Here is a 19219-nt window from a genome sequence, read left to right on the forward strand (position 1 = left end):
TGAACCAGCAGTCCATTTGTGCAAGCGTTTGCTGGTTCAAAACCCGTCCTGTGTTTTAACTGTGATATTTTTTTTATACTTCTGTCCTTCTTAGATATATTTAAGAATTTAACATTTCTAACACATTCTCACCAGCAATTACTTAGTGCTGTTGGTAAAAGTTCATGGTTAGGTCTGATTATTTGCATGGTTCAGTGGTTCCAAAAACGTACTTGCTTACGTTTTACACATTTTTAGATTTATGCTACACACAAGCCCCTTCATGTCTCATGGATGCTGCCTTACAAAAAAAAAAAAAGAACTGGGCCAAAACTCCATCAAATAATTTACACCCATGGATTGTGACTGATTGTGACACTATTACATTCAGGACAGGGATGTTTAGCTCTGGTCCTGGAGGGCCACAGTCCTGCAGGTTTTAGATGTTTCCCTGGTCCAGCACACCTGGTTAAAATCAAATTGATCTCACACACAGAATGCCGTCATGCCTGTTACTGATCCATTCTTTGGAATCTGGTGTGTTGAGTCAGGAAAATGTCTAAAACCTAGCACAGTGGTCCTTGAAAACCAGAATTGAACATCCCTGATTTAGGACAAGTCAACAAATGTGTATAACATCATTTCCAATGATGTAGCTGCTTATAATTTTGCAAGCTATATAAGAGGTCCTTCAAAGATTTTAATTTATTTTGTATTTTCTAATAATAATAATAATTATTATTATTATTATTATTATTATTATTATTGTTGTTGTTGTTGTTGTTATTATTACTATTATTATACAGTATGTTAAAAGAACAAGAGAAAACATTAATAATTAAAAACAGGACAAAAGTTTAGTTGTTTTTAGTTTGTTTTTTCTTTTTTTTTTTTTTTTCTTCGACTGTTTGAATTTTAGTTAATTGAGTTTATTGAACAGGGACCATGTACATCAGCACTGATCTACGAGGATCTAAGAGTGTGAACAAAATGGATGAAATTTGGACGAGATTGTGGATGGCCTTGTATGAATAATAAGGTTCCCTTGTCATTTTAATATATTTACTTTGTTTTGAAATACAGTAGCATGTACTATTGAACTGAGTATTTTAAATAAGATGTTCTTGTTTTGTCAGAGTATCCTGGTAAATATGTCCCTTCACAAAATCTAGTTGGTCAATTTCAGGAGTACGGCTTCAGCTGAGCTCATTGCATCTGATTTGTCCACTTTCAAAGGAAGCGATCTTCCACTCATCCAACTTCTTCTAACCATGTTTCATGAATTCAACTTAGTTTTACTGTAGTCTTATGCTCACACAAACAAACAGCAGTAACTTGGACAACAACAGGGGATTTTGGCTGCTTCACAAGCAGCAGTGCATTGCTCATGTTTGTCCTTTTCTTGTTCTTTTTTTGTTTGCTTTTGTTTGTTTTGTTTTTTCATTTTATCCCTCTCAGAGGTTTTGTCAGCTCTGAGTTGACAGAGAGGCTTCTCAGTTGTACCACTTCTCTACTCTGTCTCCGACTGGCATCTTAGCAGACTGTTAATTTTAATTTTGTGCATCCCGTAAGTCTTTACAGGCTATTCATGATAATGAAGATTCATGCATTATAATAACATGTTAAAACGGACACATACCAAAACTAAGACGAGAAGGAGTTGTGGAGCTTTTTTTTATACTGCTGAAGAGAAAAGTATACAAAGGCAAAATCTCAGGCATGCACACACACTTACTGGCACACACATGGAATATCCCTGAAGTTTTGCCTAAGCCTGGCAGAGGCTATTCAAACAGATTAACGGCCAGGCATCACTCTCACGGTGTCTGCTATTGTGTCCGACACTTGCCAAATCTCATTCCAGACAGGAAAGCTGGAGCGATGCGAGCTAATTTATTCTCTTTCAAGGTGTTTAATTAGAAGATGTTCCTGAAGCTACTGTCATTCTTTAACCCAGCAAAAAATTAAGGCAGAGAAGAAAGAAACTATGAAGGATAAAAGAAGAAAGACATAAGCCATGCAAGATTAGAAGAACAAGAAAAGATGGAGGGAGAAGGAAAGGTTTGCATTAATGGGCATGTCTAATAAAGCTGTCCAAGAGGTTTAGTCTGCTACTGCTCCTCCTCACTCTGATACCCTCCCAAACAAATTCTGAAAAATTTAAAGTTATGAAAGTGCTGACTGGGGAGAGTTCAGAGTACAGGTAGGATGGAAGGTGGATGCTGAACTGAGTCATTGATAGGGGGCGTGTCGCTGAAAACTATGCCAAAGTTCTACAGTTCATCTTTAACACAAACTGTCCTTGATTATGCCCCTAAAGTCAGACATTGTACTGTGTGCTTAGCAAAGTGATAGCAAGAAGATGCCTGCTTAAATATCTAGAATAGATCATTATTAGACAATGAACACACATTATTTGAAATGTTTTTCACTACTTTATGCTTGCCCAAAATTCAATCTTTATTTAGCTTCGAAAATGTTTCATTTGAACATTGAAGAGCAATTATTGTTATGATCTCTAGTTCCTGTTAGTGTTATTTTATACAAAGTTATGGGGGACATGAGCCAAGTTACCACGACTTCATGCTCCTGCTGACTTCCTCTGGTTACAATGATATAAATGTTTTAAAAAGAAAGCCACAGACTTATTCCACTTCCTATTAGACAACTTGCAGGTGATCTTCATGTATCCATTTTCAGTACTTGCCCTATCCTATTTGAGTCACTCACATTCACTTTTACAGTACATACAGTATCACCAGTTAACGTGCATTTTCTTTTGTAAAGTGGGAGGAACTCTTCATTAATTCTCATAAATTCCAAACTTATCTGGTCTTCAGCTTCATTATTGCCACAGAAGTCGATGAAATGCTCTGTTCTGTGCACCAGAACCATCTTGTGGGCAGCTGTTCAGTGGTCTGGTCCTGTGGCTTTGTTACATAAATCAGGCCCACTAGTGGAATGAGTTACATCTTCTATCTGTGGATCTGCTTACTCTCATTCTTACATATGCTTCATCTTTTCGGTCTGTGTCCTCTAACAGGCAGGTTAACATCATTTTAGCTGTTCATATTACTTAAATATAATAACAGAACCCCACATTTTGAAATGTCAAACTTTCTGTTAAATCTTTTAGATTCATGTCCTCAGCTGATGGTCCTTGTCCTGTCTCAGTCTGTATAAAAAGGACAGAAGTGATGGTGGGATAATTATAGACACTTTTTTTTCACTGATGATAGAAAACAAGCTGAGCTCTCTATTTTCAGAGCTAAACTCTGCATCATGCTAACTAAACAGAGCTAGCACATGTTTAATTAAACAGATTAAAGGCAGATTTATACTCAGACTACGGCAGAGCTAATGCTGGTGAGTTTGATTTCTCACTCGAGCGTTGGGGGTACGTGTCGTTTTGGTGTTGTGTTGCAGTTTCTCCTCCTAATCCGAAGGCAGCAGCAGGGGTGGTATTGGCCAGTAAACATACCGGGTCGGAGTTCTTTTGATGGTTCATTTCAGTTCTATAGGTATTTTCTGTATTAAAACAATAATGGCGTCCAGTATGGTTCAGTGTCTTTTTTAGCTTGTGGAAGAAAATTAAGAAATATTTTGATCAGCCTCTCATCAACTTGATCCACTGGTTATTGTTTTTAAAAATGGTGCTTACCACACAAATTCAGTGAGAAGATCCAGATATCCCACAACACATGTTTAGAAACTGATCAATCACAAGGGAGTACCGCCGTGTAACAGTATACGTAGCAGGGGTGCACGTCAGGTCTGGAAGGGGTGCGCGTCGAGCCTCTGCGGAGCTACGCCGTGCTTACGGCGGTGATGCAGACGCCGCATTAGTATAAATCCACCTCAACTAATAACTAGTGGTTAAGTTGTTAACTAGTGATGCTACGTCTGACGCAGAAGTCCCAAAGCCTGCGTCGAGCAAATGATGCGTCTCCAAATGAAGCCCACATCAAGGCCCGCATTGTTTTTCTGAATATCATGTAACCAAAAACAAACAAGACTGTGATTGCCTCGTTTCATGATTGGTGTACTGCGTGATCTGAGGATCAATATGTGCAGAAGATTGATTTAAATACCAGGATTGATATATTGATAGAGCACAGATTCATTTAATCTGACTTTCCAAAATTTTATAGGGAGATTGTGACATAACATGCATTGTTATATTTACAGATCCGCTGGTATGTAGCCTCCATTATATCACAAGACTGCTGCACTTTAACCAGCAGATGTCAGTACTTCCATTGGGCTTTGAGTAATTAAACTTTTGATGAATTTGCCAGAAGCTAGTGACTACTACTTACTCATTCATTCATTCATTCATTCATTCATTCATTCATTCATTCATTTATTCATTCATTCATTCATTTATTCATTCATTTTCTGTACCGCTTCGTCCAGTTCAGGGTTGCAATTAGCAGGCGAGAGGCAGGGTTCACCCTGGACAGGTCGCCAGTCCATCGCAGGGTCAACACAGAGAGACAAACAACCACTCACATGCACTCCTAGGAAGAATTTAAAGTGACCAATTAACCTAACATGCATGTCTTTGGATGGTGGGAGGAAGCCGGAGTACCCAGAGAAAACCCATGGGGATACATGGGGATAACATGCAAACTCCACACAGAAAGGTCACTGTTCGAACCTCCCCCCAGCTAGGGCTCAAACCAGTGACCTTCTTGCGGTGACGCCGCGGTGCAAACCACCAAACCACCACGCAGCCACCACTACTACTTACTTTCATCTATATATAAGCATTTTGATCATGGACTCATGGTGTTGCATGCAGCTGCAGATAAAAACATGGAACCCCCACAACCAAAAAAAGGTCCTAACAACATCCAGCATGGAATCCAGCATGGACAAAGGACCAAAAAGAAAACCAAAAAACACAACCAAAACTAATTAAGTTTAATAAACCAAAAACTGATGGACTGGCAACCTGGCCAGGGTGTGCCCTGCATCTCACCTGTTCATTGCTGGGATAGGCTCCAGCTTCCCTGCTACCCTTACTTTGACAAAGCAAATGGACGAAAACAAAATCTTGTTAATGTTTTTTTGTACTTACACTCTATTTTAAGAAAGTATGACATACAAATGCAGATGATAGATCCATCTCCAGTTTGAAGTACGGTCATACATTTCCATTTAAACCAGTTTGACTGCCTTACAGAAATTAAATCCAGGATGGCTGCAAATTTAGTTAATTCTAGTAGAAAACAAACTGAAGTGATTACTTTTTAGTCGTTTAAGATTAAGAATATTACTTTTAGTAGTAGTAATACTTTTTTTTACATCCATCTTTCCCTTATTCTGACTTGTCTTCAGGTCTGACTAGTTTAGTTTATTTGTATAGCGCCAAGTCAAGGTACTTTTAAAGATACAATCCAATTTACTGTACTCCAATTGTAATCTAATTAAATAACCTCTGTGATTTTTCACATTAGTTCAATTTGTTCATATGAAGAAAATTCACAATAAGCTGTCTAGTCAAGGAAACTAATGGATCATAAGTTTTCTCTTCAATTCAATCCTTCGTCCTGAGCACGCATGGGCTGGTGGGAAATGTGGGAGATGAAAAGCTTCCTTTTAATAGAAAGAAAACTCCGGCAGAGTCAGACTCTGGACCTTGAGCCTTCTGTCTTGTGTGGTCAGGGAGGTAAAAGGACAGACTGGATGGTGCTTTTCCTGTCTCTATATAGAAATCTGAATTTCCTTCATAGTGACGACTGCCAAGTTCTTGTACTGTTTTTTAGGTTTTGCTGGTCAGATCTAGCAAATATTGGTTACTCCAAAAGAATGACAGCCCAGCCGCGCTTTGGGCACCTATAAAAATGTCAAGATATGGCCTTAATTTTTTCAATCTGTACTTGCAATGTGTTGTTGTATATGCATATATGAGTACTCTAGTATACTGTTTAAAAATGTTACCTGCCAACTATTTTAGAATAATGCTTGAAAGTTGACATTAGATATTAGACATGCATCGCATTTACTGTCCTTTCCTTGTGCTTGTGCCCACTCATGTAAACTGTGGAACACCTGTGTGAATGCCGTGGGAATTTTTTTGCCTATTTAGTGTAAAGGCCTGTGTTGCCCTCATATTTACCTCAGCCTCCTCCATCAACATCAATCTGTAAAGGCACATCAATGGCATAATTATGCAGAATGAGTGTTGAGACCAGCATCAGCCATTCGTGTTGCGCTCTGTTGCTGTAATATACATTACTCCTGATTGTAAGAATCACAGTTAGGATGTTTCATTAATCAACACTGGGTTCATAATAACCATCATTAATTCCTCTGCCATTTGCACATTCCTGGCACATTTTCACCTTTTGACGCTGGCTATCCGCAGATATCTTTTTTTCAGTCTCTTCCCTCCCTGTGGACCACTGTCATCTGCCCTCTTGCAAATGGCACACTGAGCTGTCAACCTTCAAAGAGCTACACAGGGAGGAAGCAAAATGGCAGCACATATACACACACAGCCACACACAAATGCAAACACATGCCGTTTCATCATTCAGGGGATCTAAAAGAGACGAGCAGCAGAAATATCACTTGGTGATGTGGATAAACGACCCAATCAGTCAGCTGGAAGTGTACGGCCTTTTATTTCCTAACTGCTGTTCACTAGAGTCTTTGGGAATATTAATTGTTGAAATGTGCTCCCTACTTCTCTCCCCCGTCTGACAGAGGGAAAACCAGAAAAAGAAGATGAGTTGAATAATGTCTAAATATTTGAAGAGGTTGATGTGATGTCTGGCTTTGAGCTTCACTGTCAGCATGTGGGGGAAGAAATCAGCAGAGACTCGGTTGAAGATCTGAGGGGGGAGAAAATATGCCTGTTTATTTTTGATCTCTCCTTTTTCTTCTTTTCTTTTCATCTCTTTTTATTGTCTTTCACTTTCTTTCTTTGTCTCTTATTTCTCTCCTCCCACTCTGTAGCTCCCCGCTTGCTTAATTCACCTTTTGGTCCTCTCGAGACACTTTTGTTCCTTCTTTTTTTCATACAGTATGAACAAAAAAAACTTTGTGTAGAGATCACCCCAGGCTTGCATTTGTGTTTGCAGTAAACAGCTTACATTTAAAACGCTTTGGTTAAGGCTTTAATGGGAACAGCACCGGGCCAACGGTTGGTGTGGTGCTCACAGCAGTGGGTGGGAAATTCAATGAGGGCGTCCATGTTTAATTTACAGTGCACGTTTGTGTTTGTGTGTGTTTCCTCTCCCCATTCCTCTCTCTGTCACACCTTCCCTGACTCTGCTGTCCCTGCACGACTAGATAACAACCTGTTCTGCAGCATCATGTGCAAACCTGGACGCATTCCCACTGCAAATACAATGCACCAGCTGCCCCATGGGTGGACACTTTGAGCAGGTAGCTATCAGGTCAGATGGTGGGAAAAAAAGTATTCTTTAGCAGGCAGCAGAAAAACTGACAACAGCAATGACTGACTGTTGCTACCAAAAGACTTGAGATTAAACTGAGGTGGCTACTGCCTTAAGTCTTATAGGTCAGCACACTACATTTCATTCTCTTTAATTAAACTAAAATTACAAAATTAAAGTGTAAACTGATAAATTCCTGTTTTTCCTAAGATTTTAATAAAATGTTGGGTGGGACTGATGCTAATCCCATAAAGGCTAACCTGGAAATGTATAGTCTCGCCATTTCTTAGCAAATCTTTCTGATATCAGACAAATGACATATGTGTCTCCTCATCAACAACCAAACAAACCAACATTACCATCAGAGTTAACAGTCTTTTACCTAAAATTTACCTTAATTACTACACTTCTAATCTTTCCTGACACAATAGTTTTCTGGTGATTTAAAACAATAATAACTCTTGCTGGATGCCAAAATGGGAAGCTATCAAAAGGGGAAAAATAAGAGATTTTTTATTTGTGATTACACTCAGGTTGGATTAGGTTTGGGAAATAAAACTACTAAGTTTAAATCTGTGGTTTGACAAAAATGAAAGCCTTTCAAAAGCCTGTGTGAAACTGTGAAAAGACTGTGTGAAAAGTTGGGGCTGACGTTGAGCTGTTTTGATTGTGAAGCATTGAGATTATTTAGAAGTAGTTACATAAATGTATCTATAATTTATAGAAATGAAAAATAGCAATCTTTTACTCTGGTAACAAGCAAGTGCTTTGGACCAAATCCAACCCCAAAACAGAAAGAAAAATGTTTTTTTTTAACTCTTCCAGACAAGAGTGTAGATTTTTTTTCCCCCTCATCAACTGTATGTCACTTATTAACATCAGGTTTGTACCTGAAATCCAAAAAAAGAAAAAAAAACATTAAGTCAATGAAGGTTATACAATAGTGTAACACTGCTGTAACTTTCAAAGTCTAACATGATGGATAAGAATGAATATTGGTATCCATAATTCTGGATAATATTGCTGGATTTTGGGAGAGCAGCAAAACTAGGTGGAGCCTTCTTGATGTGAGGCAATACTGCTGCACCCGATGCCCCTAAAAGGCCTCAGGAGGATGAATGAGGGTGCAACAGTCTTCACACGAGACTACTGTTTATTCTTTTCATACTTATTTTAGCATTCATTAAGCGAAGTGTAGGAAAACTATTCTCAAAATTCTGTTTTCATCATAAAATCCATTGAACATATATTATTGCTTGAGAATCCCTTAGTTAATATTTTTCTTTTACATCAAGCAAGATCTCCTGCAGGTTTCAGATATGTTTGGGTTTAATCAAGACCATTTAAAGTTACAAGAAGTGCAAAAGAGTTTGCATAAAACATTTTTACATAACTATGAGTAATGAATTTCATTTATCAAGGGATTGACCTTTCAACCGTGTGACATATTCAGCTCTAACATTTAGAATTACAAGTTGATGAGAGTCCCCATCATGTTAAACCCAGAATTGTCTCGGTCTGAAGCAATGTGGCCAACCAGAGGGGCACTAAGCCACCCCGAGGAGACTGAACCTGTTTAAATGGCTAATTGGGTTTCATGTCATTAGCCCATTTCGAGGTCACCCGATTAAAATTCCACACTACCAAGAGAAATTTGAGCGGGCAGAGTAATGAAGCAATGCTCTCCATTAATATAATTTACATAAGAACTGCACTTTCAGCACCACTTAACAGACTTAAGGAATGGAATAAAGAGGGAATCCATTTGTCCCTCTGATCAGTTCTACCAGGCAACAAAGTCTTGTGTTGGATTAACAAACAAAATAATTCTTTCTTGCAATTAAAAATGTAAGCACACATCTCTTACAGAATTCTGCTTTACATAGAGGACAATTAATCAAGACACTATTAGTCAACCACCATGTATCTGCTAAATGTTAAGTAGTTGTACTCTAACACCAAGCTCATTTCTGTAATTTGTGTGTGATATTATTTTCATTTATATACATTTGCATTTTAATAATATGGGTTCATGTTATGCACATGGCATTACTCCAGTGTGCCTCATCTAGTGTATGTTGAATCTATATTGGTTAGATGCTTTAATCTGTCCTTCCTCGGCACAAGTGGCAGTTTCAGGACTGTTGTATAAAATGGCTACAAAGTGGCCACATTATCCCAGTTAACAACCATGTGATCGGACTGTCAGAAAGCAAGACCGTGTATCTGACCTAACATTTGACACCAGGTTTTCTTCATACTTATTTCCATGGAGACGTGGTGATATGTCTGATGTCTGTCTGACCTTACTGACCTATAGCTAACTGGTCTGTTACATCAAAGCATTACCAAACAACTTCCTACAAAGCTGATTAAATGAATCGGCACCAGGTCTGATCTCTGTTCTTCGGAGCAGAGCAGGGTTTTAAATCAGCAACATTCCTGCATTGCACCCAGCAGCAAAGTGATTCATGTCGACCGTCATCGTTTGGTTTGCTGGGCTGGACAGGGGAGCAACCTCAGCCATGGAAATTATGTAATTAAATACCACTATTTAGAATAAATAGTATAGCCTATTTTTAGATTATCAGAATATTTATTTATCTGTTATTAAATTTCTGAAATCTTTTTTTATCATTAATTTACAGGGTTATACTTAATTTTCAAATTATATTGATTATCCTATCTCTTGGAGAAGGGATAGGATAATTTACCCCTTCTTTCCTAATTGACTTTGCTGTTTATTTTCTAATTCTAAATGTTTTTGATGGACTTTTTTCTGGAAAAATTATGAAACCTTTTCAGAGGTTTTTTGTCTTGTATCATAGAGGTGAAACTCACAGTTTAATTTTTACATTTTATGGATATTTCAGATTACAGGGTAGATCTGCAACCAAGTAAAAATCAGTGACATAACTGGGCAGCATTTTCTTGTTGGACATCTGTGATTATTGATATTTTCATTGCACGTTTCCCTCTCCTGTTCTATCTGGACCCACATACAGCCATCGTGTGTTTGTCTGTGTCTGATTTTTGACATGACAGAGGTTCACACTGGATGAGACCAAAGAAATGATCCACACGGGGGATACTGTAAAATCCTGTTGCATGCTGGAAACGGCGTGGTTTTCTTACTCATCGCACATCATGATTACTCACCTTCAGTGAGTAAGTAACTTTCACATACAGCTTCAGAACATATTTAAAATACAGACCTCACTTTCAGAGACAAATTATGGCTTTTACCTGAGCAGACGTGTCAAAGTGACCCACTGAATGAAATAACGTCATTGAACTTTATAGCAATGTACCTTAGAATGTCTTGCACAAAACTTTAGCAGAAGAGAACTTGAACAGTATGAAAAGCACTGGTTCTCAACCTCATTTTACTCCAAAGAAAAGCTTTCACGATAGACTGCTTTCCTCTCTTCTCCTTTCCTCTCCTTTCAGCTGCTGTCCTCCATAGCGTGTATCTTTCTGCATACTAAGCAGGGCCCCATACGGCCCAATTTGCACTGCCAAAATTACTGGTGTCGCTTCACATTTGTTGGGGGAGAAGCCGAGACCATGTTCTCATCTACACGCTGTTGGGGGGGGGGGGGTGTGGCTAACAGATCAACTACAACAACTAAACATACATTTACACACATTTGCATGCCCATGTTTATGCACACATGAAGCTGAAAGCCACATGAAACCCCCAGAGATATGAGGGCAGGGGGAATAGATGAGAGAGATGAAGAGGGGGAAAGGAGGATGCGATAGAGGGAGAGTCAGTGTGCTGACAGGACTGTGACGGGGCTTAATTACCAAGCGAGCAGTGCACACTGGAAGCAATTTCTAAGGATTGTTGTCATTTGAATAGATTAAAACGTCCATTCAGTGGACTAAGCTGTCTCACCGTCGACTTGCTTCTGCTGTGGATTAAAAGTCAAATCAAAGAGCAAAAAACAGAGACAGAGATGGAGGGATGGAAGCAGAGAGAAGGGTCACATGGGGCACTTGAGGCAATATGGTGCAGAGGAAAATAAAGAATGACAGGAAAAGTATGTTGATCTTGAAAGACACAAAGAAACACTGAAGGACTAATGGTCTCCTTCTTAATTCTAAATCCTTCTGTCTTTCTCCTGAACAGCTCAGTGTGGGTGTTTACAAATTAATCAACCCACACTTCCTATATGAATTTTTGATTGAATAATCTCTGTCTTTTTCAAATACCTGCCCCTTTTTTTCTTACAATCCCCCCTGCAGACACTGAAGGCTGCGAGCACTCCTGGAGGAAGTTTCATGGTCATTGCTACAAGTACTTCAGCCACAGGCACACCTGGGAGGACGCTGAAAAGGACTGCAGGGAGCACAGCGGCCACCTAGCCAGCATCCACACCGCAGCCGAGCAGAGCTTCATTAGAGGTGAGTGGAAGAGACAGACTTTAACTAAAACAGTATGGCCCATTTGGGGGATAAATTTATGACTCTTAACAATTATAATTCTTATGAAATGTCCAGCTAAACCTTTTCAGATCAAATAGTTTATGATTATTCTCTAAGATTATATGTGATGCATTAATCCCCAGAATTAGATCCTTTGAAGGAGGATTTCTGAAAATATAGCCAGCTTTAAAGAGAGTGGGTCAGATGTAGAATTTTTGCTCAAATTCTTTAGAAGTTTTTGAGTTCAAAAAGACTAAATGTCTCATAAACATAAATCATTAATAATGTAATATGAGTGGAACATGTGTAACTCAGATGATATTTAGGTGGATAAATGATTGTGTCCCCTGAATTTACAATGTATGTTACAGTGAATATGAAGCATATATTCATGCTATTGGTCCATTGTGTATCCAAGCTTTTCAAATTTGTACATTTTCAGGTCCATTTCTGTTGTAAAATGACATTGTTATGTATTTATACAGAATTCAGATTTTATTATGAAGTTTTTTTAGCCACAAAACTAAGTCTTCAAGCATTTCATTGGTTTGTTTTATTTAAAGTGGCAAGCCAGTCCACTGTCGACTCCTTTTTATCTCTAGCTCTGCCACTTTCTCTCTGTAAGTTCCTTATTTCTTCTGATAATGTCCTTTTGTGTTTATTTGCCGAATCAGCAATGATGTGCTATCAAAATGGCCAATGTGTTGATATCCAGTTGCTGTAAGGTGAAGCCTTGGACTAAGGGGAAAGAAAACTGGAAATGCAGCTTTTTATGTCTATGTTTTTATAAATCAGTTAAGTTGAAAAAATTATTCAGAGTTCCTTCTCTTCTTGTTTTAATTCTGCTTTAAAATCCAGCCTATCTTTTATGTTTGGCCACAGAGAGCAGTTAATTAGTCACAGTCAGTGTTACTATGTAAACAGGCATTTGGTCTTTCTTTGGTGCCTTATAATCCTTCAAATCTGCAATCTAATCTTTTTGCCCCCTGGCAGCACTCCACTACTTGTATTGTAATAACTCCAGATCGCCTACAGCAAGATCTTGTAATTCTCTATCCGCCTTCTGTCTCAGGCAGATTCTGGGACACTGGCACCAATCAAGCTCCCATCTTTCTTCCACCACGTGCACAGACACCAAAAATAAAATGGAAAAAAAAAAGTGTTCAATTGCCTTGAAAATGGATGTCTCCACCCCTGCAATAAAGGGATCACAGCCATTAGGAAGATTAATGGGCCTAGTAATGATGTTAATCATCAGCATGATTGAAACTTCAGTACATACAGTATGTGCAGGCACATGCACCCCCGCACACACAAATGAGATTAACCCAAAACAACATTAGGGAAATTTCCTTTCGCACAAACAAAAATCTCATCACCAGTGCATCACAGACTCAACCAGTATGTCTCTGTTATTGTTTGCAGCTCAGCTGCAGCCAAGTCTGGGACTGACGTGTGTGGAACCTGCTGCGCAAATACAACACAATATGTAGCTAAGAACACTGATTTTACACAGTTTGGCTTATCGGCCAAATAGGCTTGCTACTAAACCAGTGAAAACAATGTTGGTGCTGTTTTCTGTTGCACTGGTGGATCTTTGTGGAGTTTTTTTGTTTTGAGTAGAAAGCTTTCCCAAAGCCCCTGGTGTGGATTTGAAGCTTGCTGACATTGACAAAGCAAGAATGGACTAATGTCAGCTTTCTGTTGAAGGTTCCTTCATCAGTTCAACTTAAATACAAACTATTCCTATTATTCTTTTACAGTACTTATCAGCAGCAGACCACAGTCAGACTGCTCTCAAATGATGTCCCGACAGATAAACTAAAGCTAAGAGCTAATCCATAGGGGGTTCAAAAAGGGAATTTTTTACTATCTAAAATAACACAAGACCTTCCTCATGTGTTACTTTCTTGTGTGTTAGAGGGACACGCAGACAGCTGAGAAGTGCAATCTGTGTTTTTATCAAAAAGTCTGGGCATTTGTGTCTTATCACATCTAAAACGCCAAATCTCTCTCTCTTTCTCTATGCCTTTCTTCTGTGTGTTACATGTTACTCAGGCCTGAGCCATGACAACACGTGGATCGGGCTGAACGATCGCACAGTGGAAGATGACTTTCAGTGGACAGACAAGATGGATCTGGTGAGAAAATAGCTGGAGTGATGCCTGTTTGATTTTCTGGATCGGTATTAAACTAAGCATGTTTGGAGCTAGAGCCATCCAGCATCAGCTTTTTGTTTCAGCTGCAAACACAGAAAGAATTTGTTTCCCATGCTTGTGCTTCTTCATACCCTCTCTGTCAATTTATGTACATGTGCAGCAATATGAGAACTGGCGGGAAAACCAGCCAGACAACTTTTTTGCCGGAGGAGAGGACTGCGTGGTAATGATTGCTCATGAGAATGGCAAGTGGAATGATGTGCCCTGCAACTACAATCTGCCCTACGTCTGCAAGAAGGGAACAGGTGAGGAAGAAAAAACAGTGTAAAGAAAGGAAAGGAGAGAGTGCTGTGATATCAAGTGTTCTGCTAACTTTTACAGGTGATTAAAATGACTGACAGAGGTTAGGAGGAAGTGCACAGCAGGATGTTAAAGAAGAGCATTAAAAAGAGACCGGCTGCAACAAGTGAGCGATATCAGATTTAAAGTGTGAGATATGGAGGAATCAGACTCAAGGAGACAGACAGAAAACAAGGAGAAACGACCTTGCTCTGCTGTCACTTTTTAGGCCTGAAACAGTCTTTAAAATGGAATCATGAAGTAGAAAGATGATTAAATATTCTTGAAGCAGTTTTTTTTTTTCTATGTTAAGTATCTCACAAGTGTTGCAGCCCATTTTTGTTAAAGCTCGGACACCGACAGCAGATTTTACATTACCCTCATTTTCCACACTGAGTTATTTCACCCAGTCCACACACAATTCTTCAGAGTCCCACTTGTTACAGGAAGGTTTCCACCTGCTGCTCACAACTCAGCTCCATTTTCTCTCCCAAACGTTATGTTTTAGTGAGGTAAAGCACAACTTAAGGCAAAATACTTCCTGCTTTATGTCCAGGAAACCTAATAACAGCAGAGAGAAGGATGCAAACTTAAATCTTGGGTAAGTTCCCAGAGTATATATTTGCCATTATGTTGACCTCATGTCTCCTGTTGCAGCTACATCCTCTCTGTGCTACAGTTAGACCACTACATGCTCCTCTGAGATCCTATTAGGGCTTATTTTTGCCACCGAGTTGCATACAGGTCAGGCTTATGACCAAGACAGACAGACGTATTAATAATTTGGCGGAAATGAACAGACTGGTGTGGAAAGACACTGGGAAACAAAAATAAATTGGTGGAAACCATACTCCCAAGGTTTGAATACATTAGAGACTGTTTTGGATTTTTTTTTTATGTGTCATTAAGGGTGACACTTGAGAGCTAAATTAATGCAGACTTTATACTGAACAAGTATTCAAGTTGTTTCATTATCAGAGACATTTTGTCCATACTGAAACAAGATCATGGGAGTTTTACTAAAGTGATGGCATTCTTCCATCATCTCAGAGATTGGTGTGAAGTTGTGAAACTCATTCTGTCCCATCTTATGTCTGTCTTTTTCTCAGCTTGGCATTCAAATGAAATGGTTATATGGATGCTGTTAACAACCAATCATCGACTTCAGTCTCCAAACAAAATGACAAAGTTCAGGGATAAAACAAAAGCACCAATAAGCTCTTTGAACTGTGGGAGAGGAGAGGATGGTGGAGTTTTATCACCAACTACACTGAAAAAGAAAAAAAGCTAATCTTATACTTTGTACTGTCTTCTTTTTACGATTTCAGCTGTTATTTCAAAACAACCCGCACTCACCACAGCAGCTAAGATTGCTTCTTCTTTTGATCTGTTTTTCAGCAGCTTATCTTCCTGTGCATTTCTTCCTAGAGCAAGACGAAGGGAGAAATATCTCCAGAAGAATTTAGTTGTAGTCTTGTGAATCATGCAAGACCCCGACTCTTTGAAAAGTTTAAACTGATGCCTAATACTTATGTTTTTTTTAGTGTGAGAAGGTGTCAGGCTAAGTCTTTAAAAAGTCTTGTAATGTATCTAGATCTAAGATTTTTTTTTTAATTGCCCCCTTCTCAACTATTTTCCACACTTACTTGGCATTACTTGGCAGTTTTCTTCTAGGCTAAGCAGACGAAATAATCTGATAAATAATTAAAGTTCAGTCTTATGCTATTACAGAAAAAAGGAGTGATGATGCAATCAAAAGATCCAAATTTTAAATCTCAAAGACCTCATTATTAGTAATTATAACCTTTAGAGTGTGGAGTGAAACAGTACAGCTAACCAACACAACAAAGAGTATTGCAGGATGTCTCTATTTGGTAAATATGCTCATTACCTGCAGCTGTGCAACATTACAACATAATCCATAATGTGTGAAGTATGGTGAAATGCCAGCTGAGGCAGTAAACATCTGCTATCAAGAGCTAGAAGGTAATGTCTCCATGCCTGTTTGCATGTAGCCTACCTGCACTACGTTCATATATCTACTGCCAACACATCAGACGCTGATGTGTTTTGGGTGCTGGAACAGCATCTACCTTTAGCTTCTGTCTCCCTGCACAGCCTTATTGGGTTTTCTTCATAAAACGGTCATTGGTGAAATGATGCAAATAAATCCAAACACATGTTGCTGGTCAGGAAATATAAACTGCATCTGCTGATTCAAGCTTGCTGTGTCTTAAGTGAAGCTAAAATAAAACAAAAGGATCAACACGTCCTTGCAACCAATAATATTATAATAATAATGTTGGAGCCATCTTGTGATGGATCATTCAGTTCTTGCACAGTGAAAACTTTTGCTTTGGACATTGTCATGGTGGAAGGTGTGCATGCTGTAGCTTTCACTGCCTAGAGCTATGATGTGCAGAATTCAGAAAAAAAGCCACACAAGCAAAAGTTTGAGTTATTAAAAGACTTCTTTTTTTTTTCTTTTTTTTTTTTTTGCCATGATGCCTTTAAATAAATTAGGTGTGCTTTACCACATATGAACAATATTAACTTGTGTTGCCTTGTGAAAGAATAAAACCTGCTTAGTTGTGGTAGGAAAGGAAATTATTTCTCTCCCATGCGAGGTGTTACACCATCTCTGATGTTCACTGTCACATGTCCCTAGCATCCAGCCCACCTCTGGCCTCAATCAGTCACTTGTCATCACCAGCATCTTTTCATCTTCTTCTTGCACATCTTCTTCTTTTTTTTTTTACTCTGACTAACCCCATGTACTGTCTGGTCCTATCAGTGGAGTTTGTCGGCACCATGCTGAGAGTTCTCTGCCTGATTTCTAATTACCACAGCTCAGGTGATCTGTTTGTCTTCTCATCACCTGAGCCCAGGACACCTTGATCAGCCGTCTGGAGGGCCAGTAGAGTAGCACATCAAGCAGATGGTGATAATTTTCTTTTTTAAATTATTTATTTAACTGAAACAAAGAGACAGTCGTGTGATTTAGGAAGAGGAATTCACATTCTTTATAGAAACCACTCACACAAACATTCACACAGTAATTGAACCCTGTCACAAATATGTTTAAAGAAATTTTTTCTGTGTTTTTAGCTACTATTTGCACAACTAATGCTGTGGATTAAACTGTAAAAATGTTTAAATTAGGCTGTTACAGCTGTGGAAATTGTGGACACATGTTGGACAGGATATAAGCGGTAAATGGATGAGCTTTAACCTTTTTACTGAGCTGGTATGCACAGAGGTAGGTTTAAATGTTTCAGAGTTCAGAAGCCCATTTTTATCGCTTGGTCAAAGAAAAATGGAAAACTTACAGCATAGATCCTGTTTTTCGTTTTCCTGTGCCATGAATATCTCAGTCATTTGCTCTAAGCATTTTCAACAAGAAGGAATTTACCTAAAGCAGGACATGTAGGTATTATGAAATAAATCCACCATTTTTAATGGTATATAATGTACTGAATCTAATATTGCACAGCTTTTTTTCTGCACAGCTTTTTCTGACACTTGGAGCACTTTGGAAAATGATACACTGCTGACAGTGCCTTCAGCTCATGTGTCTTTGGTGTGTATTGTATTTACTGTGCACAATAGAAAACCTGGGATTTCATAAAGGTGTTGTGAAATTAAATGCATTGGGGGGAAACCTTGTTTTTTCTCTCTGTGAATCACCTGCTTGCAGGTGTGTTTGATCTCTTTTGGTGAATTGCAGCCTTTTTTTCTGTTAAATAAAAGAAAGTGCAAATATTTCCAACCTGATTATATTTATTATGATTTATCTGTAAATAATAATGAAGAGTTTGGCCACTTCCACGCTGCAGGTGCAGGACCTGGATTTGAAATACAAGGAAGCAGAAAGTAGTTCCTCGATTTCCAATTGAACTGCACACCAGCATAAGTTCAGTCTTTCATGAAATAGTTGCTTTCTTGTTAGAGTTTGATGACTCTGCCTATGAAATAGTGAGCTAAAGTTAGGAAGTAATTGGCTTGGCACAAAGACAGAAGGCAGATGAAAACGGTTAGCTGGACTTTCTTAAAACGACACTTACTTTCTCAACAATGTAGACTCTAAAACTTCCCAAATGAACCCACTAGATCCAATCATTTTTTACTTTATATGCAAATATAAATCCAGAAATTAAAACTTTTTTTAGGGGAGTATTTTAAACTCACTTTCTTCAGCTTCCAGTCTTTAAAAAGGCCTGTTGATTTTCTTATCTTTTGGGATATTTGATGAGAACAAAGCTTTCCTTCACCTCAGAAAAACTATAGTTTAAAGAACTGCTACAAACATAAACTACTACATAAACAACGTTTAGGCACTCTTGCTCATATTTCTTTCATTATAGATATTAATGACCTGATTTCCAAACGGATTACATTGATCACATAGGAAAAAAATTGGTTCCTTGATCTGGTCAGTACAGTTTAGACATTTTGCAACCCACCATGAGCATTTAAGATCTTGTTTTGGTCATTTTAATTCATGTTTTCCTGTAAAAACCCTTCAGCTCTGTCAGCTTCTTGGGCCATCTTTCATGTACTGTTCCTTTGAGGTCTTTTCAGAGATTTTCAGTGATGCTTAGATCATGGTACTCCTGGGGCCAAGGCAAAATCTCCAACTAGTGCCTCTAAGGGAGGTCTATAAGAGACTTTGAGGTTTGGTAGGATTATTATCATATTCTATCATGCTTTCATATTTTTCTTCAATTATTTTAGATGTTTGCGACAAATATTTAGTGCTTAATATAATTAAATGTAACCACATTTTTGCCTCGTGTAACAAATTAATAAATTCTTTTTGTGTTCTTTTGTTTTAATAAATTTAGCTCAAAATATTTAAGACAATTATTCTTATTTAACAGTTTTTAGTGATGGAATTTGATT

The 19219-nt window shown here is 38.4% G+C and overlaps 1 protein-coding gene across 1 annotated transcript in view; it reads left to right on the forward strand.

Annotated features, from left to right (window-relative positions):
* The window catches only part of ncanb (neurocan b), a 109499-nt gene that overhangs the window by 80655 nt on the left and 9625 nt on the right, over nt 1–19219 (forward strand). The window contains exons 11-13 of the mRNA XM_042006290.1: nt 11640–11798; nt 13878–13960; nt 14139–14283. Of these exons, the coding sequence (XP_041862224.1) occupies nt 11640–11798; nt 13878–13960; nt 14139–14283 (387 nt within the window). The remainder of the gene's footprint in view (nt 1–11639; nt 11799–13877; nt 13961–14138; nt 14284–19219) is intronic.

This window comes from Melanotaenia boesemani, chromosome 14 (genome assembly GCF_017639745.1).
Source record: "Melanotaenia boesemani isolate fMelBoe1 chromosome 14, fMelBoe1.pri, whole genome shotgun sequence".
NCBI classification, from domain to species: domain Eukaryota; kingdom Metazoa; phylum Chordata; class Actinopteri; order Atheriniformes; family Melanotaeniidae; genus Melanotaenia; species Melanotaenia boesemani.